At 50.8% G+C, this 23,062-nt stretch overlaps 1 protein-coding gene across 1 annotated transcript; it reads right to left on the minus strand.

Annotated features, from left to right (window-relative positions):
- Positions 1-11,616: 11,616 nt before the first annotated feature.
- Positions 11,617-12,450, minus strand: LOC134346266 (BTB/POZ domain-containing protein KCTD21-like). The gene has a single exon (XM_063047610.1). The coding sequence runs from the start codon at positions 12,448-12,450 to the stop codon at positions 11,662-11,664; it is 789 nt and encodes a 262-aa protein (XP_062903680.1). The 3' UTR covers positions 11,617-11,661.
- Between the last annotated feature and the right edge of the window lie 10,612 nt (positions 12,451-23,062).

Here is a 23,062-nt window from a genome sequence, read left to right on the forward strand (position 1 = left end):
TGCTGAGGGACGCACTGAAACTCGGTGCAGCCACCGCAAGGGCCCGGTGGGGAAGGACCACGGTATAGGTTTCGCCACCCGTGGGAGTGGGAGGGGTCGGGGGGCGGGGAGTATACCCCTCAACAATGATATGGTAAGGTGAACAACTGGAGTGCCACGTGGTTGGCCATAAGTATGGATATGTACAGACTATAAAGGAAACGTATGTAAAGGATGGGAAGTTATTGAATGGTTTATTGTATATAATTTATTTTTGTATAAAGTATATTTTGAAATTTAAAAAATCAGAAGAGACCCGCAGGTGCACTGGGCACGGCCACAGGTGAAGGAGGGGAGCGGCCATGAATGCATTACCAGGCAAATTTCCTCTGTTTGGGGGTTGAGAAGTTACTTCCACAAACATGAGAAAATCTGCAGTTGCTGGAAATCCAAAGCTACACGCAAACAAATGCTGAGGGAACTCAGCAGGCCAGGCAGCATCTAGGGGAAAGAGTGAACAGTCGATGTTTCGGGTGAGACCCTTCTTCAGCACTGGAAAGGAAGGGTAAGAAGATGGGGTGGGAGGACAGGAAGACCTACAAGGTGGCAGGTGATAGGTGAATCTGGGAGAGGGGGCAGGGTGAAGTAAAGAGCTGGGAAGTTGATTGGTGAAAGAGGTAACGGGCTGGAGAAGGGGTAATCTGATCGGAGAGGACAGAAGACCATGGAAGAAAGGGAAGAGCGAGGAGCACCAGAGGGAGGTGATGGGCAGGTAAGGAGAGAAGGTGAGAGGGAAATGGGAACGGGGAATGGTGAAGGAGTTGGGGTGGGGGTCATTACCAGAAGTTCGAGAAGATGATGTTCATGCTATTAGGTTGGAGGCTACCCAGTTGGAATAATAAGATGTCGCTCCTCCAACCTGAGCGTGGCCTTGTCGAGGCGGTAGAGAGAGCCATGGACTGTCATGTCGGGATGGGAACGGGAAGAAGAATTGAAATGGGCGGCCACTGGGAGATCCTGCTTTTCTGACTCCCATTCTGTTTCTGTCACAGATGGGATTCTGACAGGAGAGCTGAGGTTTATTTATACCTCGTGCAGCTTGCCAGGATCTCGTCTCCTCCTAACGGAACATCCCAAATGCTGGTGCTGATGGGTCTCAAGAGCGGAGGCATTGCATTTATCTCTAGGGATTTTCTACACATCCATTCCCGAATGGGAATCTGCTCCCTAGACAGGAACCGAGATGGTGTGCAAATCCCACATGCATGACACCCGATGTCAGAATCGAACCTGGGTCTCTACCTGCTGCGCCATTATGTCTGCCCCACTTCTGTACTTTGGGTAATTGAAAAGTTGTTGACCTCAGATGTTAAGTTTGTTTCTCTCTCCTCGGATGCTGCCTGACCCGCTGAACATTTCCAGCCTTCTTTGTTTTCGTTTCAGCTTTTCAGCAGCTGCAGTTTTTTGCTGTAGTCTGAACCTGCCTTTGCGTAGCACCCATTCCAGAGCCCATAAAAAGTTCAGTTCACATCAGCACAGTACAGGTCCTGCTTCTAAGGTGTTGAAGGAAGAGACATAAGAACACCACGGTGGTGTAGTGGTTAGCGTGACTCGGGGAGTGCTGGAGTTCTGAGTTCAATTCCAACGCACTTCTTTAAGGAGTCGCCACACATCCTCCCTGTGGGTTTACTCTGGGTGCTCTGGTTTCCTCCCACAGTCATTGTAAAATTGTCCTGTGATGAGCTTAGGGTTAAATCGGGTTTGTCGGGGGTGCAGTGTGAATTGAAGAGCCGTGCAGTATCACTAAATAAATAAAGAGGCTTGAAAAGTATCAGAAAGTAGATTAAAGTTTTATTAGTATTGCAGTCTTGATGAAGACAGTGTTTTTTCCACAGAATGCATACCTTATTAAAGTTGCCTGTTAGAGGAGATCTTGCATTTATACACCTCTTTCTGGAAAAATGATTCTTTCACCAGACAGTCGTGTTGGGGGGTAGGGGACATGACTGCCGGTTTTAATCAGCAAGATCACACAAACTGCAATGGTCAGATAACCTGCCATACTGCAATGGATCCAGCGAGACAACTTTCTGGCTTCTCATCTAGTCATATAGTCGCACAGCAGGTGAAAGGCCTTTCAGCCCATCGAGTCCCTGCTGACTATCAATCATTTATATTAAATCCACTCTATTCTCCCCTCATTCCATCAGTTCCCCCCAAGTTCTACCCCTCACCCACACACACTACAGAGAACATAGACCATTAGAGTACAGTACATTTCCTTCAGCCCGCAGTGTTGTGCCAACCTTTTAACCTACTCCAAGATCAATCTAACCCTTCCCTCGCACGTAGCCTTCCATTTTGCCTTCATCCATGTGCCCATCACTCGGGGGGTGGGGGTAATGCACAAGCGGCCCACTAACCCACCAACCCCGCATGCCATTGTGATGCAGGAGGGAACGGAGCACCCTGGGGGTGGAAAATCACACGGTCGCAAGGAGAACGTGCAACCTCCACCCTCACACAGCGTCGGAGATCGGGCTCGGACTTGGCTCTCAGGCGTTGGGAGGAGGCAGCTCTAATGCACGTCACTCGGTCCTTCAATATCACCTCTCTGAGTAAGACAGCGCAGCAGTGCCTCCACTTCCTGAGGAGGCTGAGCAAGTGAGGCTCCCCCAACGCCCCCCACTTCCCATCTTAACTGTGTTTTACAGGAGCACCACTGGGAGCGTCCTGACAGGCTGCATCTCCATCTGGTATGGGAACAGCCGAGCATCGGACTGGAAATCCCTACAAAGGACAGTGAGAACAGCTGAGAGGATCACTGGGGTCAATCCATCGGGGACATTTATCAGGAATGCTGAATACACAGGGCCTTTCGTCTTATCAAGGATCCCACTCATCCATTCAGTATTCTCTTTGACTTTCTACCACCAGGCAGGAGACTCCGATGCAGAAAGACAAGAACAGTCAGGATGGGAAACAGTATCTTTCCTCAGGACATTGGGTTTCTGAGCTCCCTGCTGCATCACATTCAAAGTGTCACCGGTTCCATACCTTACAATATTTAATTTGTACGCTTTAGTTTGTTATTTATGTGTGATTCATCAACAGATCTTATCCTTACTTTAATAAATTATTGTGTGTTATGTGTACCCAGTTCCGGAGAAACATTGTCTCCTTTGACAGTATGCATGTATGTAGTTACATGACAATAAACTTGACTTGACTAATAACTAAAATGGATCCATACTGCAATGGATAACTAATAACTAATAACTAAAAACTTGCCTTAGGAGTGGATAGGGCCAGCTGAGGAGATGGTAATCCCAGTGGTGACCCACACTGTCAGGACTGCACTGAAGCTCGAACACGTAGATTACGAATACTCAGTCCTATTCTGCCAATCAATAAGGTTCAATTGTAATCTCATCTATACAATCCCAGTGACCTTCCTCTTGCCTGCCTAGATCCCTCTGTCCAAACACAAAACTCCACTCCCATTGCCCTTTGAGGAAGAGAGTTCTAAAGACCCAACAAGAGGAAAAGATTTCACCCAGACTCTGTCCGAAATGGCTCCCCTTGTTTTTCTTTACCAGTGACCCCTAATTCTAGATTCTTCCAGATCTCCTTTAAGAGACTCTTAGATAGGTACTTGGAGCTTAGAAAAATAGAGGGCTACGTGGTAGGGAAATTCTAGGCAGCTTCTAGAGTAGGTTATATGGGCAGCACATTGTGGGCCAAAGGGCTTGTAAAGTGCTGTAGATTTCTATGTTTCTGTTCCCATACCCGCCCTGCCCAGACTCCTCAGGATCTGACACTGTCCAATTTCTATAGAGTTATAGAAACTACAGTACAGAAACAGGCCCTTTGGCCCATCTAGTCCATGCTGAACCACTGAAACTGCCTACTCCCATCAACCTGCACCATGACCATAGCCCTCTGTACCCCTACCATCCGTGTACCTATCCAAACTTCTCTTAATGTTGAAATTGAGCTCACATGCACCACTTGCACTAGCAGCTCATTCCACACTCTCACCACTCCCTGAGTGAAAAAATTTCTCCTCATGATCCCCTTAAACTTTTCACCTTTCACCCTTAACCCATGACCTCTAGTTGTAGTCCCACCCAACCTCAGTGGAAAAAGCACTGAGGCAACCATCTACTACCACTCCCTGGCTTCTCCTGTGAAGCCAATGTCTAATCCAATTTATTACCTTGTCTTGAATGCTGAGAGACTGAACCTTCTTGACCAGCTTCCCATGCAGTACCTTGTGAAAGCCTTGCTAAAGTCATGTAAACAACATTCACTGTCTTGCCTTCATTGACTTTCTTAGTAACTTGCTTGAAAAACTCCACAGGATAGGTTAGACACAGACTGCCACACACAAAGCCATGTTGACTATCCCTAATCAGTCCAGGTCTATCCAAGTAATCACATTCTCTTAGAATAGCTTCTAACAGCTTTCCCACTACTAATGTCAGGCTCACCGGCCTATCATTTCCTGGTTTATGTTTAGAGTCTTTCTTAAAGAGCAGAACAACATTAGCAATCCTCCAATCCTCTGGTACTTCACCTGTCACCTGATTTAAATATCTCTGCTGGGGCCCCTGCACTGACGTCCCACAGGATCCGAGGGAACACCTGGTCAGGTCCTGGGGATCTGTCCACCCTGATTTGCCTCAAGACAGCAAACACCCCCTCCTCTGTAATCTGTACAGGGACCAGGATCTCTCTGCTGCTTTGCCTCACTTTGTGTCCGTATCCCATTAAGTTTTCCAAGTCTCTGGTTTGGGATTGAAACTCACAACCTCCTGCTTCCGAGGCTAAGTCAAGGTGATGAGATTGACAGTAATACACAAGGTTACTTCCATGACAAGGGGAGACTAGATCATTCATAACATTATGAGAAACACAGTCCGAATCTTAATTCCATGGTGAAAATGCCAAGTACATAAGGTTAAGATGTAGGAGCAGAATTAGGCCATTTGGCCCATCGAGTCTGCTCCGCCATTTCATCACGGCTGATCCATTCTCCCTCTCAGCCCCAGTCTCCTGCTTCCTCCCTATAAGCCTTCATGCCCTCTGCTTAAATATACGCAATGACTTGGCCTCCACGGCCGCCTGTGACAGCAAATTCCACAGATTCACCACCCTCCGGCGAAAGAAATTCCTCCTCATCTCCGTTCTAAATGGACGTCCCTCTATTCCGAGGCTGCGCCCTCAGATCCTAGACTCCCCCACCGTAGGAAACATCCTCCCCACATCAAGGCCTTTCAACATTCAAGAGGTTTTAATGAAATCCACCCCCCCACCATGCACAGAAAGTCAGAGGGGCAAAGTTTAAGGGAGATGTGCTGGGCAAGTTTTTTTTTATATATTGTGTTTTATAATGCAGACCCTCCCAATCCAAGGACCTATTGCCAGCCACGTGACCAGTTAGATTACTGACCCAGACGTCTTTGGACTGTGGGAGGAAACCGGGGCACCCGGAGGTCATGTGGTCACAGGGAGAACATACAGACAGCAGACAGCGATTGTACCCGGATTGCTGGCGCAGTGACAGAGTTATACTCACAGCTACACGACCATGCCACCACACCCCCACCCCCATCGCAAGACTTTAATTTTACACACGGCGGTGAGTGACTAGATAGGGCCGAGGTGGAAGCAGAAATGTCAATGTGTTCAGGACAGCACATGAATACGTAGAGAGTGGAGCAACGTGGATCAGGAGGAGGCAGAGATATTTGGTTTAAATCGGCATTGTGATCCTGCTCGGCATGGATATTGTGGGATGAATGGCTGCACTCTTCTATGTTCTATAAGGCACTAGATAACACATTCTTAACCAATATTAAACTCACTGCCTCTCGGGTGCGTGAAATTGGTCTGAGACACAGGACAACCAGGTCCTGTTTTCAGGTGGGCTTCCCAACATCTGGTGGGATCAACATATGGAGGTTCCATTACAGGTCTTTCCCATCTCCAGCTCGTTTCCCACCTCCCAGAACGCAAGAGCTGGTGGGATCAACAACTGGAGGTCCCATCACAGGTTCTTCCCATATCCAGTTGGCTTCCCATCTCTGTGGACCCAACTTCTGGTGGGATCAACATCTGGAGGTTGCATCACAGGCTCTTCCCATCTCCAGTTCGCTTCCCATCTCTGTGGATCCAACATCTGGTGGGATTAAAATCTGGAGGTCCCACCACCATCACAGGTCCTTCCCATCTCCAGCTGGCTTCCCATCACCAACTGACTGCCCATCTCCATGGACTCAACATCTGGAGATCCCACCACATGTCCTTCTCATTTGCAGCTGGTTTCCCATCTACATGGACCCAATATCTGGAGGCTGCATCTCAGGTTTTTCCTATCTCTGTGGACTCAACACCTGTTGGGATCAATATCTGAAGGGCCCACCACAGGTCTTTCCCATTTCCAGCTGCCTACGTGGACCCAACATCTGGGGGTCTCATCACAGATCCATACCATCTCCAGTGGCTCAGCCCTGTGTGACAAATTTCCCTGTGGTCCAGTATTTTTATAGTAAGTGGGCAAAGGTTTGCAGTGAAGTGAAAGGCTACTTCAGAATGGTTTTACCATCTTGGCAAATTAATTGCTGAGGGCATCTCACAATAGTGCAATAAGCAAAAAACTCCAGCTCTGGGATGTCCCTGGGAAGCCTTTGAGATGAGAAGAAACCTCTCCCTCCACTCTCTCTGAGCTCTGTCCCACTCCCTCCTCACTCTCGACCCTCTCTCCATCTCTCCATGATCCCTCCGTCTCTCTCCCTCCACCCTCCTGTGTTTCAAAGGATGGGGGGGCAGGGGGGCAGTGATGTTGGAGTAAAATGGCTGGGATAGACCAGGGATGGAGGGGAGAAACCTCGGTGGTGATAACACCCCCTTCCCCTGAACAGTGAAAACTGTTCCCAAGTCAAACAAAACTCAGCCTCCTCATGATCCAGTCGTCTAATTGGAGGAAGCCCTACACCATCAATGAGGGTCAATCACCTCTGATTCTGGAATACCACCCCTACACGTCACCTATCCCACCACACTTGCCCCACCCCACCCCCTGCGTGACTGATGCATCAATGTCCATGTCAGTACAACCAACGCCCACCTCACCGGCTGAGCTCCTCCAGACATGAACCACTATACCAGGCATCACCGCGAGCCCTCCTGCCATCACCTCCGCGGTTGGTCAACTGGGAACACACCTCCGCCCAATGTGTTGCCTGCAGTTCGATCGTGACCCTGTCCCGCAGAGTTGAGGGTTTGAATCTCACCAGAGGCATGGGGATTGATGACTCCTCAGAGGGGAAGGGGCACTGCGATTTCCCCCAATGAGCCTTGAAGCCTCAGTCCTCTTAGAAAGCACAGAAAGATCCCATGACTTTGGTGATGATCTCTCTATAACACAAAACGGATCCTATTTAAGAACACCATACTTATTGCAGTCCAGAAGCAAGCCATTCACCCATCAAGTTGATGCAGGTACCCAAGGGAGCAATCACATCAGTCACTTCCCTTTCCAAGTGAGGCTGCCAGTTAGGATGGAACCAGAGATCTCCAAGCTGGGTCCTGCTCTTTGGACACACTGAAGGATGTCATCCAATGCCTCGTGATGTCGCTCCCCCTCCCCATGTCCTGTTCTGCACTGAAGGGGCTGCTCTTCAGTTTCTGGATGCACTTTAGCCCCATGCTCCTGATCTTCAGTCACCTGATGCGGAGAGGGGCTGGGTCCTTTGGTGGAGGTGGATCTCCTGGTCAGTTTGTCCCTGGGCCTGGCCAAGGTCTAGAGAGCTGGGTAGCCAAGGATTTGCCCAAGCCAGCTGCCTGGCCCTCTTTCAGGATCACGTCCATGCCTGTGTCAGGCCTGTGCATAATAGAGGTCACTTGCTACTTGTTTCTAACTATTCACCTGCAGCCTATTTAAACCCAGCTCTCACCCAAGGTCCTTGTTCATTGAAGTCCTGGTCTTCGTTGCTGGTTGTGTTTCGTATCTGTTCTCTCTTGTTGTGTGGTCCCTCTTGGCTTGTTATTTTTCAGTCCATTGTTAAAGTTATTGCTCACCGCTGAATTGTCTCCACTGCTCTCCTTTTGGGTCAAGCCTCCTTTTTTGGGTGGCAGGGTGGAGATACGTCTCTACCAGAGGAGGTGTTAGGTGCTCTTTCCCTCCACTAGACTGCAGGTCACCTTGGGCAAGGTGTAGCACCTGCTTCGCCCCAGATCAGCATCACATGAACCCACGGGAGCAGGTGGTGGATGGTCATATGAGCAGCCAGTGCAGATCAGAAATCCTGGTTATGTGACCACTGACACCAGGCAGACAATCCCTGAAGAGTATTGATAATGGCTGGGGTCACCCCTCACTGCCCAGAAGAAGACAACGACAGACCACTTCTGAGAAAAATTTGCCAAGACCAGTCATGGTCATGAGACACCGCACATACGAACCAGCTCTTCCACATTTCCGAACAGCCTAGTGCATGGGGGACCATGGCAGGTCAGGGTCTCCGGTGCGGTCTGAATAGATAATCAGGTTGTAATTTGAAACTCAGTGCGAATCTTGGTACGATGGTGACGCTGTGACGCTGTAATCACTGAAGAAACCTCCTTTGGAGCGGGAAGAAGAAAATCTCTCGGGTGGAAACCGCGGGTACAGGGAATTGGAAATAAAATCCTGGAAACTCCCAGCAGATCGAGCTGCGTGCGCGCAGAGAGGAAGACGGGGTCAGTGCCTTTGTTCAGATAAGTTTACCTTAGGGTCCACCGGTTGTCGCTTGGAGCTCGGCGTTAAGCTGCTCGTTCGAGAAAGCGAGAAATGTTGGATTCTAAAGGGATGCCTCATGTTGAAACCGAGGAGACATTTTGTATTCGTGGGAAGTCCTGCCCGTGGCCGGGTTACTGTTGCAGAAGGTGCGGAAAAGAGCTGGTATGAGCGTTAACCCATTGTTGCCCAAACCAATCCAATAACACAGTCCTGGCGATAGGGAGCGGCGTCGCAGCGCATCCGTGCTGTGGTCCATATGTGTGTCGGTGTTCCCGCTCCAGGTATCTCTCCCCGGCGCCGCCCCTGACGAGACTGGGCGTCCTTCCGCCGAGCACAGCCGTCTGCCACTGCGGGTGTGTGGGAGGAGATCCTACCGTGGCGAGGGGCGGACGAGCTGTCGGGTCGGTCCGTCTGCAAAAGCCTCACCCACCGCCGCTTCGAGCTGTGCGAGACCTGGAACGTCGCGTCACGACTCAGGTCTCCGATAGATCCAGAGGATGCTAACGGCTCCTCAGCGGAGAGAAGAGGGAGGGTGGGGCTCGCTACCGACCGCAGAGGTGGAGGCGAGCGACGGGGAGGACCTCGTCAGGAAGGGGACGGGCGGTAGTGCGGCGGTAGGGGTGGAGGCGGGAGGGAGGGGGGACCTCACGGGGTATAAACCCCATAAGAGAGTAACTGGGTCGTTCTGACAGCTGATTCACTGTTTCACAGCTGTATATGTTCTGAGATCAAGTGCGTCGATGTATGTGTGTGATCCGTCTGTGTATGTCTACGTACTGTGTATGTATGTGTCTGTATTGATATGTGTGTATGTGGTAATGTTTGTGTGTGTGTAAAACGGGTTTCACTCTGTGTCTGACCCTGGGAGTGTGTGATGGGACAGTGTAGAGGAAGCTTCACTCTGTGTCTGACCCTGGGAGTGTGTGATGGGACAGTGTAGAGGGAGCTTCACTCTGTGTCTGACCCTGAGTGTGTGATGGGACAGTGTAGAGGGAGCTTCACTCTGTGTCTGACCCTGAGTGTGTGATGGGACAGTGTAGAGGGAGCTTCACTCTGTGTCTGACCCTGAGTGTGTGATGGGACAGTGTAGAGGGAGTTTCACTCTGTGTCTAACCCTGGGAGTGTGTGATGGGACAGGGTAGAGGGAGCTTCACTCTGTGTCTGACCCTGGGAGTGTGTGATGGGTCGGTGTAGAGGGAGCTTCACTCTGTGTCTAACCCTGGGAGTGTGAGATGGGACAGTGTAGAGGGAGCTTCACTCTGTGTCTGACCCTGGGAGTGTGTGATGGGACAGTGTAGAGGGAGCTTCACTCTGTGTCTGACCCTGGGAGTGTGTGATGGGACAGTGTAGAGGGAGCTTCACTCTGTGTCTGACCCTGGGGGTGTGTGATGGGACAGTGTAGAGGGAGCTTCACTCTGTGACTGACCCTGGGAGTGTGTGATGGGACAGTGTAGAGGGAGCTTCACTCTGTGTCTGACCCTGGGAGTGTGTGATGGGACAGGGTAGAGGGAGCTTCACTCTGTGTCTGACCCTGGGAGTGTGTGATGGGTCGGTGTAGAGGGAGCTTCACTCTGTGTCTAACCCTGGGAGTGTGTGATGGGACAGTGTAGAGGAAGCTTCACTCTGTGTCTAACCCTGGGAGTGTGTGATGGGACAGTGTAGAGGGAGATTCACTCTGTGTATAACCCTGGGAGTGTGTGATGGGACAGTGTAGAGGGAGTTTCACTCTGTGTCTGACCCTGGGAGTGTGTGATGGGACAGTGTAGAGGGAGCTTCACTCTGTGTCTGACTCTGGGAGTGTGTGATGGGACAGTGTAGAGGGAGTTTCACTCTGTGTCTGACCCTGGGAGTGTGTGATGGGACAGTGTAGAGGGAGCTTCACTCTGTGTCTGACCCCGGGAGTGTGTGATGGGACAGTGTAGAGGGAGCTTCACTCTTGTGTCTGACCCTGGGAGTGTGTGATGGGACAGTGTAGAGGGAGCTTCACTCTGTGTCTGACCCTGGGAGTGTGTGATGGGACAGTGTAGAGGAAGCTTCACTCTTGTGTCTGACCCTGGGAGTGTGTGATGGGACAGTGTAGAGGGAGCTTCACTCTGTGTCTGACCCTGGGAGTGTGTGATGGGACAGTGTAGAGGGAGCTTCACTCTTGTGTCTGACCCTGGGAGTGTGTGATGGGACAGTGTAGAGGGAGCTTCACTCTGTGTCTGACCCTGGGGGTGTGTGATGGGACAGTGTAGAGGGAGCTTCACTCTGTGACTGACCCTGGGAGTGTATGATGGGACAGTGTAGAGGGAGCTTCACTCTGTGTCTGACCCTAGGAGTGTATGATGGGACGGTGTAGAGGGAGCTTCACTCTGTGTCTGACCCTGGGAGTGTGTGATGGGACAGTATAGAGGGAGCTTCACTCTGTGTCTGACCCTGGGAGTGTGTGATGGGACAGTGTAGAGGAAGCTTCACTCTGTATCTGACCCCGGGAGTGTGTGATGGGACAGTGTAGAGGGAGCTTCACTCTGCGTCTGACCCTGGGAGTGTGTGATGGGACAGTGTAGAGGGAGCTTCACTCTGTGTCTGACCCCGGGAGTGTGATGGGACGGTGGAGCACAGGGATCTTAATTTAACAGTCCCAGTCTATTTCTCAGACCCCTGTGTACAAATAACTCGACTCCCTCCCTTCCCGATAGCACTTCCCTCTACCACTGCGCCCCTATTCCGAGTCCCTATATCTGGAATCCCCTCCGGAGACGCGCCCCCTCTCTGTATGGTTACCGATACCCCTCCCTGTGACGACCAACCCCCCCACCCAACCGAACGGAAGAGAGGTAGCTCTCTCCCTCCTCTCTCACATAGCGGCCCTGGGTCTCTCCCACCTCCCACACATAGCGGCCCCTCCCGGGGTCTCAGTACCGGACGAAGCGGAGCGCCGTGCAGCCCAGCACATCGGAGGGCAGCGGGGAGGCATAGTCGAGGCGAAAGCCGCGGCTCAGGGCCAGGCCGAGCACCTCTTCTACCAGGCTGCGGGCGTCCGGCAGCTCCCGGCCTTCGGGGCGGGTGAGGAGGCGGCGGAAGCCCTGCCGGGAGTACTCGGCCGCCGGCAAATCGTCGGCCGTTGGGGTCCACTCTAGCTGCAGGCGGTGGCGAGGAGGAGGAAGAGGGGGGCTACTATCGGCCCCGGAGGAAGGGTCCGGGCTCAGCACCAGCCGCTCTCGCAGGACGGCAAGGACGGAGGGGCAGGTGCAGAAGACCTGCGCTTGGTAGGTGGTGACGGGGCAGGTGGAGAGGGCGTAGTTGAGGGGTCCCTCCTTAAGGGTGAAGTGGAGGGTCTGTGTGTGGGACAAGATGTTGCACTGCAGGAGCGCATTGCCCAGGTTGTGGCCGCGGTCGCTGAGATCCCTCAGGAGCGGCTGGATTTGGTAGAAATCCGCCTCCCTCCGCAGCAGACTCATTTCCTTGTAATCCTCGGGCAGGTCGAGATGCGAAGACCGCAGGTAGTTGAGGATATGCCGGAAGGTCTTGCCGTCGCGGTCGATGAAGAGATTCCCCGCTGGGTCCCGGCTACTCGGGAGCTGCCCCCGGATCATCGCACCCAGCATAGAGTCCGGGAAGCGGCTCAGCGTCTCGCCGTTGGTAGTGTAGACGGTGCCGCCGACGTTCAGGGACACGGGCTCCAGGCTCGGCGTGCGGAGCATCTCGGCTGCGCTCTGGGGGTGGGGAGGATGAGAGGGGCGGGAAGATGGGGTGGTCCAGGAGACTGAGAGAGAGCGGGAGAGAGAAAGACAGATACAGATGCTGAGAAAGGCAGGGAGTAGGAGACAAGCAGACTGAGAGAGTGAGAGAGAGAGAGATAAGGAGTGAGCGAAAGAAAGAGAGGGGGCTGGGTCCGGAAGGAGGGAGGGAGCTGGGGTTCCCAACTATTTTATGCCAATGATGGGACATTATAGAGGGAGCTTCACTCTGTGTCTGACCCTGGGAGTGTGTGATGGGACAGTGCAGAGGGAGCTTCACTCTGTGTCTGACCCTGGGAGTGTATGATGGGACATTATAGAGGGAACTTCACCCCGTGTCTGACCCTGGGAGTGTGTGATGGGACAGTGCGGAGGGAGCTTCACTCTGTGTCTGACCCTGGGAGTGTGTGATGGGACAGTGTAGAGGGAGCTTCACTCTGTGTCTGACCCTGGGAGTGTGTGATGGGACAGTGTAGAGGGAGCTTCACTCTGTGTCTGACCCTGGGAGTGTGTGATGGGACAGTGTGGAGGGAGCTTCACTCTGTGTCTGACCCTGGGAGTGTGTGACGGGACAGTGTAGAGGGAGCTTCACTCTGTGTCTGACCCTGGGAGTGTGTGATGGGACAGTGTAGAGGGAGCTTCACTCTGTGTCTGACCCTGGGAGTGTGTGATGGGACAGTGTAGAGGGAGTTTCATTCGGTGACCCGTGAAGTTTGTGTGCGTTGCTTTTGATTTCCAGTGTCTGCTGACTTTCTTGTGTTCAGTTCCTAAAGTGTGGAATTCAATACCTAAAACTACAAAAGAATCAAACTCAGAGGACACTTGCATAACGCCTGCATAATACCTGTTTATTTAACCTAACTAACATCTTTTTGTCTTTTGTTTTCATATTTATTTTTCATTTTAATTTTTATCCCATTGTAAATCTCTTTTAACTACATCATTTGTATGCAAGTGTCTATAACTAAAGTTTTTTAGAATTATCTCTGGATTCAACTGATTGGGACACTGGTTTACCTGCTCGCCCTGCTGGGGATCAATTCCGCTCACCTGCTCCCCCTGGAGGTCACCCAACTCCCTGACCTGCTCCCTCTGGTGGGCGCCCAATTTACTCACTTGCTCCACCTGGTGGGCGTACAATTCGTTCAGCTGCTCTCTCTGGTGAGTGCACACCGTGCTCACCGGCTCCCCCTGGTGGTTGACAACTCGCTCACATGCTCCGCCTGGTGAGCACCCAATTCGCTCACCTGCACCCCCGTGGTGAGGGGCCAAGCTCGTTCACCTGCGCCCTCTGGTGGGCATGCGTTGCCCTTGGAGAGTTTACACTTTTATTCCATGCGATTTTAAAGTGGTTAGAATGAAGAATCAAGCAGACACTGAATGACTGCTGATGCTGGAAATCTGGAGCAACACTCCTAGAAGAACTCAGCTGGTCTGTAGGGAAATGGACCGTCAACATTTTGGGTCGAGGTGCTCCACTTGGACTGGAAAGAAAGAAGGTACATCATTAGACCAAAAAGGAATCAAGAGGTCCTTCTGCATTAAATCAAAAAGTTCTGTAAATTTATCAAAATAAGCAGGCAGTCGGACAGACACTGGCTGGCGTGGGTGCAGTGACCAGTGTCTGCAGACTGGGGGTAGGTGCAGCCACCTCAAGTTCTCTCCCCGCAGACGGCACGTACCTGGGGAGAGCGCGGATGAGACTTGCCAGGACTCGAGGGATTGATTTTTTGATTAAGTTTTGGCAGGCTGGTGCGTGGATAACAAGGGATGATATTATACAGGTGTATAAAAATCACGGGGGGCATGAGTCAAGTGAATGTTCTGTTTTTTCCCCCCTGGGCTTGGGGAATAAGGCACAAATTGAAGGTGATCACACAGAGGGTGATCTGTCTATGGAATGAGCTGCCAGAGGAAGAGGTATAGGTAGGCACAAAAACAACAATTTAAAAACACATGGACAGGTAGGAAAAGTTTAGGGCAGGGGTTCTCAACCTTTTTTATGCCATGGACCAATACCATTAACTGAGGGGTTTGTGGAGCCCAGGTTGGGAACCCCTGGTTTAACCAAACACAGACACAGTTAACACAAGCTCATATGGAAACTTTGGTCAGCATAGAGCATTTGGGCTGAAGGGCCTGTTTCTGTGTTATTTCACACTGTGACAAATCTTATAAAAAGTATTAATTTAAAAAAAGTCATTTCTAACAACTTTTTTTCCCCTCTACCATCGTGTTCCTGAACTGCTCTGCACAAACCGTAACACGGCCTTGGGCTTGAATCCTTCCTCTCTCGTTCATTTTAAAGCCATGTCATTAAGTTTATTTCATTGTCTAAGCTGTGTGCAATCCGTGTTGCTTTAAGTTTATGTTAACTGACATGAAGTTTGTGTTAGGTGTAGGAAATTCAGCGTGTCCCCATTAACCCTCTCCCTGCAGAGAGCGTCCAGTCCAGATGCACCACGGCTTGGCACCACAGCTGCTCTGCCGGTGACCACAGAGAGTTAAATCAGTTCAGCACGGTCTAAATGGCCCGAAGGCTCCGTTTCTGTGATGGATTTTTCTGTGACATTATGACTGGACACAGCTCAGCGCACCATGGAAAACAGCCTCCCCTCCATGGGCGGTCTACATTTTCCACTGCCTCAGTGAATTAGCCAGCATAATCAAAGATCCCACCCAACCCAGACAATCTCTCTGTCCACCCCCACCCCCATTGGGGAGAGGATACGAAAGCCTGCAAGCACGTACCACCAAGCTGAAGGCCAGCTTCTGCCCCACTGTTAACAGACTGTTGAATGGTCTCCCGATGTGTTAAGATGGAGTTCTGGCCCCACAGTCTACCTTGTCATGACCCCTGCACCCGATTGCGAGCCTGCACTGCACTTGCCCTGTAACCGTAACACGTTAGTCCGCATAGACACAAGCGATTCTGCAGACGCTGGAAATCCAGAGCCGCACACACACACAATGCTGGAGGAACTCAGCAGGTCAGGCAGCATCTATGGAGAGGAATAAAGCACCGCGGTTTCAGGCTGAGACACTTCATCAGGACTGAAGAGGAAGGGAGGAAAAGCCAGAATAATAAAGTAGGGAGGGGAGGGGAAGAGTACAAGCTGGCAGATGGTAGGTGAGACGAGGTGAGGGAGAAGGTGTATGGCTGGGGGGAGGGGGATGAAGTAAGGACCCTGGAGGTGATTGGTGGAAGAAGTGAGAAACATAGAAAACCTACAGCACAATACAGGCCCTTCGGCCCACAATGCTGTGCTGAACATGTACTTACTTTAGAAATTACCTAGGGTTACCCATAGCCCCCTATTTTTCTGAGCTCCATGTACCTGTCCATGAGTCTCTTAAAAGACCCTATTGCATCCACCTCCACCACCGTCGCCAGCAGCCCATTCCACGCACTCACCACTCCCTGCGTAAAAAACTTACCCCTGACATCTCCTCTGTACCTGCTTCCAAGCACCTTAAAACTATGCCCTCTCGTGCTAGCCATTCCAGCCCTCGGAAAAAGCCTCTGACTGTCCACACGATCAATGCCTCTCATTATCTTATACACCTTTATCAGGTCACCTCTCATCCTCTGTTGCTCCAAGGAGAAAAGGCCGATTTCACTCAACCTATTCTCATAAGGCATGCTCCCCAATCCAGGCAACATCCTTGTAAATCTCCTCTGCACCCTTTCCATAGTTTCCACATCCTTCCTGTAGCAAGCTGATCAGAACTGAGCACAGTACTCCAGGGGGGTTCTGACCAGGGTCCTATATAGTGAGAGGCTGAAGAAGCAGGAATCTGATCGGGGAGAGCGGTGGACAATGGGAGAGAGGAGTCTGACAAATTGTGTGAGTGTTATGACATTCTTCCACTGTGCCTCAGTGCCAGTGACAATAATAAAGCGATTTACCAGTTCCATTTCTTATGTTTGTAATGTTGTGTGTCACATCTACACGGGGTGCTATGGGGTGACCAGGGAAGGGTGGCATCTCTGGTGAAGGGGCTTGTCGTGTCCATTCTGGGGCAGCTCTCTCACTTTTGGTCCCCACCGGACACTCAGTTCTCACCTGTGGCTCCAGGTGGCTGTTTATGTGCGACAGCGGCCACAACCCGGTACAGGTGGGATAAACCAGGTGAGGGTGGCTGGTGAGATAGGGACATCCCTGTCCTGGTGCGTGATGTCGGCTCTGGCAGACTGTGTGGATGAGATCCAATGGACAGGAAGGTGGTTCTACAACGCTCCATGGAGAGCGAAGGGCACGACAAGGCACAGAGACGTCACGGTCATCCACTGCAACCAAGGTAGACCCCAGTTTGTGACACTTGTTCAAACCACTGGACCCAGACTTCCGAGGTGGAGAATGGAACTTCCCCAGTGCAACTGCTTTTGCACTTTAAACCCTCTCCCACACAGGTTTCCTGTCACTGTCGCACACAAAGGACAAAGACCATACCATATGTGCCCACAACAGTAAACTTGAAGATGCATTCAACCCCCCCAATGTGTGGTAGGACTGTGCAGTGCAGGGTTCCCCAATCTGGGGTCCACGGACCCCTTGCTTAATGGTGCAGCTCCACGGCATAAAGGCAGAGGGACTCCTGGTGCCCAGAGAGATTGTCCAGTTCTCACTATTTATAGTAAGGTATGTTGTCTTTTATGAGTTTGTATCTTAAAGCACGATTTTGATAAATGATGTTTGCCACTCGATTTTGCCTGTGTAAGTAACAGGAACATAAGAAATAGGAGCAGGAGTCGGCCGTCTGGTCCGTACAGTCTGCCCCGCCATTCAATAAGATCATGGCTGATCTGACCGTGGACTCATCTCCGCTGACCTGCCTTTTCCCCAGAACCCTTAATTCCCCTACCGTGCAAAAATCTATCCAACCCTGTCTTAAATGTATTTACTGACGTAGCCTCCACTGCTTGTGATTGTGTTAAACTGCGACAGGACCCTTCAATGTGTTGGGTTATTTCTGGTTTCTACATTTATCATTTTAAATGTGTTGGTCTGTTACTTTGTATTTTTGATAAGTTTTTGTGTTGACCACCTGGTCCTGTGTTGCCGCAAGGAACCGATCTGCTTCTGGGAAGAGGTCTCCAGCTCAGCCAGGTGTTCGATGCTTCCTTGTCGACATTTAGCCGATATCATTATTATCATTATTGCTTTATTATTGTCAAACATACTGAAGCACAGTGACAATCTTAGCTCTGCATGCCTTCCATACAGATGATTACATCACATCAGAGTGCCGAGGCAGTACAAGGGGAAACAGTAACACGGTGCAGAATGAAGTGTCGCAGTTACAGAGAGAGTGCAGTGCAGGCAGGCAATAAGGTGCAAGGTGGTCATAGCAAGGTAGATTGGGAGGCTAAGAATCTATTTATCACAGTAAGGGACAGCTCAATGGCCCGACAACTGTGGAATGGAAGCTAACCTTCAGCCTGGTAGTTTGTGCTTTCAGGCTTTTGTATCTTCTGCCGATGGGTGAGGGGAGAAGAGAGAATGTCCGGGGTAGGTGGGGACCTCCACCACCTCTGCCGTTCCAAAGGGATTCTTCCACTAAACCTATCTTTACCCCACAACCCCCACTTTCCCCAGGGATCACTCCCTCTATGATTCCATTGTCCATTAGTCCCTCCTCACTAATCTCCCTACCTGGCACTATCCCTGCAACAGTCTCTGTGGTACACCTGCCCATCCACCTCCTCCCTCACCTCATTCAGAGCCCCAAACAGTCCTTCCACGTAGGGCAACACTTCACCTGCGACTCTGTCCGATGCTCTCAATGTGGCCTCCTCCACATTGGTGAGACCCGTCGTAAATTGGGGGACCACTTCGCCGAGCACCTCCACTCCATCCGCCAAAAGCAGAAATTCCTGGTGGGCAAACATTTTAATTCCCATTCCCATTCCCATTCCCATATGTCAGTCCACGGCTCCTCTTGTGCAAAATGAGGTCACCCTCGGGGTGGAGGAGCAACACCTTATATTCCGTCTGGGTAGCCTCCAACCTGATGGCATGAATATCAATTTCTCCTTCCAGTAAAAAATATTCCCAACCCCTCCCCTCTTCTTTTATTCCCCACTCTGGCCTTTTACCTCTTCTCCCCTGCTTATCATGTCCCTCTGGGTCCCCTCCTCCTTCCCTTTCTCCTGCGATCCACTCTCCTCTCCTATCATATTCCTTCCTCTCCGGCCTTGACCTTTCCCATCCAGCTGACATCACCTGTCACCTTCTAGCGTTCCTCCTTCCCCTCCCCCCACCTTTTTATTCTGGCATCTTCCCCGCTTCCTTTCCAATCCTGATGAAGGCTCTCGGCCCGAAACGTTGACTGTTTATTCATTTCCTAGATGCTGCCTGGCCTGCTGATCTCCAACAGAACTGTGTATGTGTTGCTTTGATTTTGTTGGCTGTCTTAGAACATAGAACATAGAATAGTACAGCACATTTCAGGCCCTTCGGCCCACAATGTTGTGCCAACCCTCAAACCCTGCCTCCCATATAACCCCCCACCTTAAATTCCTCCATATACCTGTCTAGTAGTCCCTTAAACTTCACTAGTGTATCTGCCTCCACCACTTTTAGCTCAGGTACTCCGGGATGACTGGATTGGTTGCTGGGTTGGTGCGATTAGCCTGCAAGGACAGATTAAGCAGACGTGGCCTGCATTCACTAGAGTTTAGAAAAACAAGAAGCAATCTCATTGAAACGTACAAAGTTGTTACGAGGCAAGACAAGGTAGATGGAGGGAGGGTACGGCCCTTCCTTTGTGTGGGCGAGTAGCTGTACTTGGTAGATAGTGCAGCCACCGTGCGCTGCTGGTGTAGGGAGGGTGTGGATGGGGTGCCGGTCAAACAGGATCCCAGACGGTGTGAAGCCTCTCGCTTTAATGTGGAGGGAAGGGTTAGATATATCATGGAGGAGGTTAAAAAGTCAACACAACTTTGTGGGCTGAGGGGCCTGTACTGTGATGTAGTGCTCTAGGTTTTCTGGTCTGGAGAGTTGTTGGAGCGGGTTCACCCCGGCAGGTGCAGAGTGTTCTATCGGCTGCTGACGTGCTGCTCTGTAAGAGTCCTGGGGACGTGTGTATTGCTAGGGTTCCTAAGAGCTTTGCCCAGAACTGTATGTGTCAACATGGCGCGGAGAGCCAGTTTGTAAATCTGGCAAAGGAGGTTGGGAACGGCGAGGGTGGAGTGCTGCAGAAGGGGTGTGGGACAGGTGGCAGAGAAGCGGTGCCAGGGACGCGGGGGGGGTAAGGGTGGCACAGGTGCAGCCACACCCAGTCCTGAGACACCGGGCAAGGTCAGTTCATTCCAAACAATTGATTTATTGATCATTACAGTACGTCTCTCTGGTGCTTCCCATTCCCTCCCCCATCCCTTCTCCTTTTCCCAACCGTGATTCCCCTCTCCCTGCCCCCTTCCCACTCTCAGTCCACAATAGAGACCCAGATCAGAATCGGGTTTATCATCACTCACGTATGTAATTAAATTTGCTTTTATTTTGCGGCAGCAGTACCTAAAATTACTACAGTACTGTGCAAAAGTCTTAGGCACCCTAACTATATATATGTGCATAAGACTTTTACACAGTACCGTTTGACCTCACTCTCATTCTTCTGAATTCGGTGAGCCTTGTACCAGACGAATCAGTCTCTCCTCATAAGTTAACCCCCACATTTCTGGAAGGTGTTGGGATTCGAACCTGTAATATGCAGAACAGATCCCTGCCTGAACATTGTAACTTTACAAGGCTGTTGCTGAGTCTGGAGGACCTGAGCTAGAAGCAATGGTTGAACAGGTTAGGAGATTATTCCTTGGAATGTAGAAGATTGAGAGGAGATTTGATAGAGGTATATAAAATGATGAGGGGTATATAGATAGGGTAAATGCAAGCACGCTTTTTCCACTGAGGTCCGGTGGACGGCAACTAGAGGTCATGGGTTAAGGGTAAAAGGTGGAAAGTTTAAGGGGAACATGATGGAAAACATCTTCACTCAGAGGGCGGTGAGAGTGTGGAACGAGCTGCCAGCACAACTGGTGCATGCGAGCTCGATTTCAATGTTTAGGAGAAGTCTGGATGGGTACGTAGATGGTAGGGGTATGGTCCCAGTGCAGGTCGATAGGAGTAGGCACTTTAAATAATTCAGTGCAGACTAGATGGGCCAAAGGGCCTGTTTGTGTGCTGTACGTTTTTATGACTCAGTGGAGCTGGAAAGGGGACAGAGGTGGGGGAAGAGGTGTGGGAGGAGGTAGGACAGGTAAGGTGGGGGGGGAGGAGGGTACAGGAAAACAGCAGGACTTGGAATGGAAAGAGGATAAAGTGCTGCTGTTATCAGAATTCCACAAACCATCGCCACACACTTCCCTGATGGTCCATTAAGTGCCATTTGTTCCACATTCAATTCCTGTTAGCACAAGCCACACTTCCTGTGGCCCTGCTCCTCTGTCAGGGGTGAGGTGAGATTCTCGCTCCGGGCTTTGTGCATCCTGTGATCACACATACAAGTGGCACCGGGTAACCCTCCCCCACAGGTCTCAGTCGAGCAGAAAAATCGCTGAGGCAGTGTCTGTGGGTGAGGTCTCAGGGTCCAATGTCAGCCGTCCAACACCTCCTGTCTGAATTCAGTACCAGTCTTCTTTAGCACTGGTGGTGACTCTCTGCACTGTCCCATCACACACTCCCAATGTCAGACACAGAGTGAAACTCCCTCTACACTGTCCCATCACACACTCCCGGGGTCAGACACAGAGTGAAACTCCCTCTACACTGTCCCATCACACACTCCCAGGGTCAGACACAGAGTGAAGCTCCCTCTACACTGTCCCGTCACACACTCCCAGGGTCAGACACAGAGTGAAACTCCCTCTGCACTGTCCCATCACACACTCCCAATGTCAGACACAGAGTGAAACTCCCTCTACACTGTCCCATCACACACTCCCGGGGTCAGACACAGAGTGAAACTCCCTCTACACTGTCCCATCACACACTCCCAGGGTCAGACCCAGAGTGAAGCTCCCTCTACACTGTCCCATCACACACTCCCAGGGTGAGACACAGAGTGAAGCTCCCTCTACACTGTCCCGTCACACACTCCCAGGGTGAGACACAGAGTGAAGCTCCCTCTACACCGTCCCATCACACACTCCCAGGGTCAGACACAGAGTGAAACTCCCTCTGCACTGTCCCATCACACACTCCCAGGGTCACACACAGAGTGAAGCTCCCTCTATACTGTCCCATCACACACTCCCAGGGTCACACACAGATTGAAGCTCCCTCTACACTGTCCCATCACACACTCCCAGGGTCAGACACAGAGTGAAACTCCCTCTACGCTGTCCCATCACACACTCCCAGTGTCAGACACAGAGTGAGGCTCCCTCTACACTGTCCCATCACACACTCCCAGGGTCAGACACAGAGTGAAACTCCCTCTACGCTGTCCCATCACACACTCCCAGTGTCAGACACAGAGTGAGGCTCCCTCTACACTGTCCCATCACACACTCCCAGGGTCAGACACAGAATGAAACTCTCTCTACGCTGTCTCAACACCCACTCCCAGGGTCAGACATGTAGTAAATATTGGAAGTATATATTGCACTTTTAATCTCCTGTAGAATCAGTATAACATAATTGAAGCAGGCTATTCTGTCCATCATCTTCATGCCAAACATTGTGTCTTACCCTCCCTACACCAATTCTATTTAATAGCACCTGATCTATTATTTTCTATGCTTTGCTCATCTAAATATTTACCTTGTGTGTCAGTCTCAGCCTCCTCGAACGGTGAATTCTTGATTTCACACCCCCCCACGGGATGGAAACTTCCTCCTCCGATCTCCCACTCCTGTCTCGGAGCTTCTGCTCCTGATTTAAAGTTCATAGTAAATTTACTATCAAAGTACATACATGTGAGATTCATTTTCCCGTGGGCGTGCTCAGCAAATGTATAGAATAATAATCATAACAGAATCAGTGTAAATCTACACCAACCAGGCCATTTGACCAGAGTGCAAAAGACATCAACTGTGCAAATAGAAAAGAAGAAATAATAAATAAATAAATAAATAAACAAACAAATAAACAAACAAACAAACAAACAAGCAAGCAAGCAAGCAAGCAATAAATATCGAGAACACGAGAGTGCCTGAAAGTGGGTCTATTGGTTGTGGGAACATTTCAAAGCTGGGACAAGTGAAAGAGAGGGAAGTTGTTTCCTTTGGTTCAAGAGCCTGATCATTGAGGGATAACTACTGTTCTTGAGCCTGGTGGTGTGAGTCCTGAGACTCCCGATTAGCAGAGATGCCAATTATTACTAACTCTCTCCGATCCATCCCGGTGGAATCCCTGGCAACTCACCGGATCGCTCCTTACTGGGCAGTCTCTCAGCCCCAGGGTCGGGCTGTTCTGTACACACAGACAAGACCGAGGGTGATTGACTGAATCTTGCCAAATCCGGTTCTCAGCCGAAGGAGAGGTACAGGCTGCTGGAGCCACTGCTAACATCTCCAGCGACCCTGGATCGATCCTGGCTCCCCAGTGCTGTCTGTGTGGAGTTTGTCCGC

The sequence above is a fragment of the Mobula hypostoma genome, chromosome 5 (genome assembly GCF_963921235.1).
Source record: "Mobula hypostoma chromosome 5, sMobHyp1.1, whole genome shotgun sequence".
NCBI classification, from domain to species: Eukaryota; Metazoa; Chordata; class Chondrichthyes; order Myliobatiformes; family Myliobatidae; genus Mobula; species Mobula hypostoma.

Bases quoted from the DNA above. Each gene is read 5' to 3' on its own strand.
- LOC134346266 (XM_063047610.1), bottom strand. From the start codon at position 12,450: ATGCTCCGCACGCCGAGCCTGGAGCCCGTGTCCCTGAACGTCGGCGGC.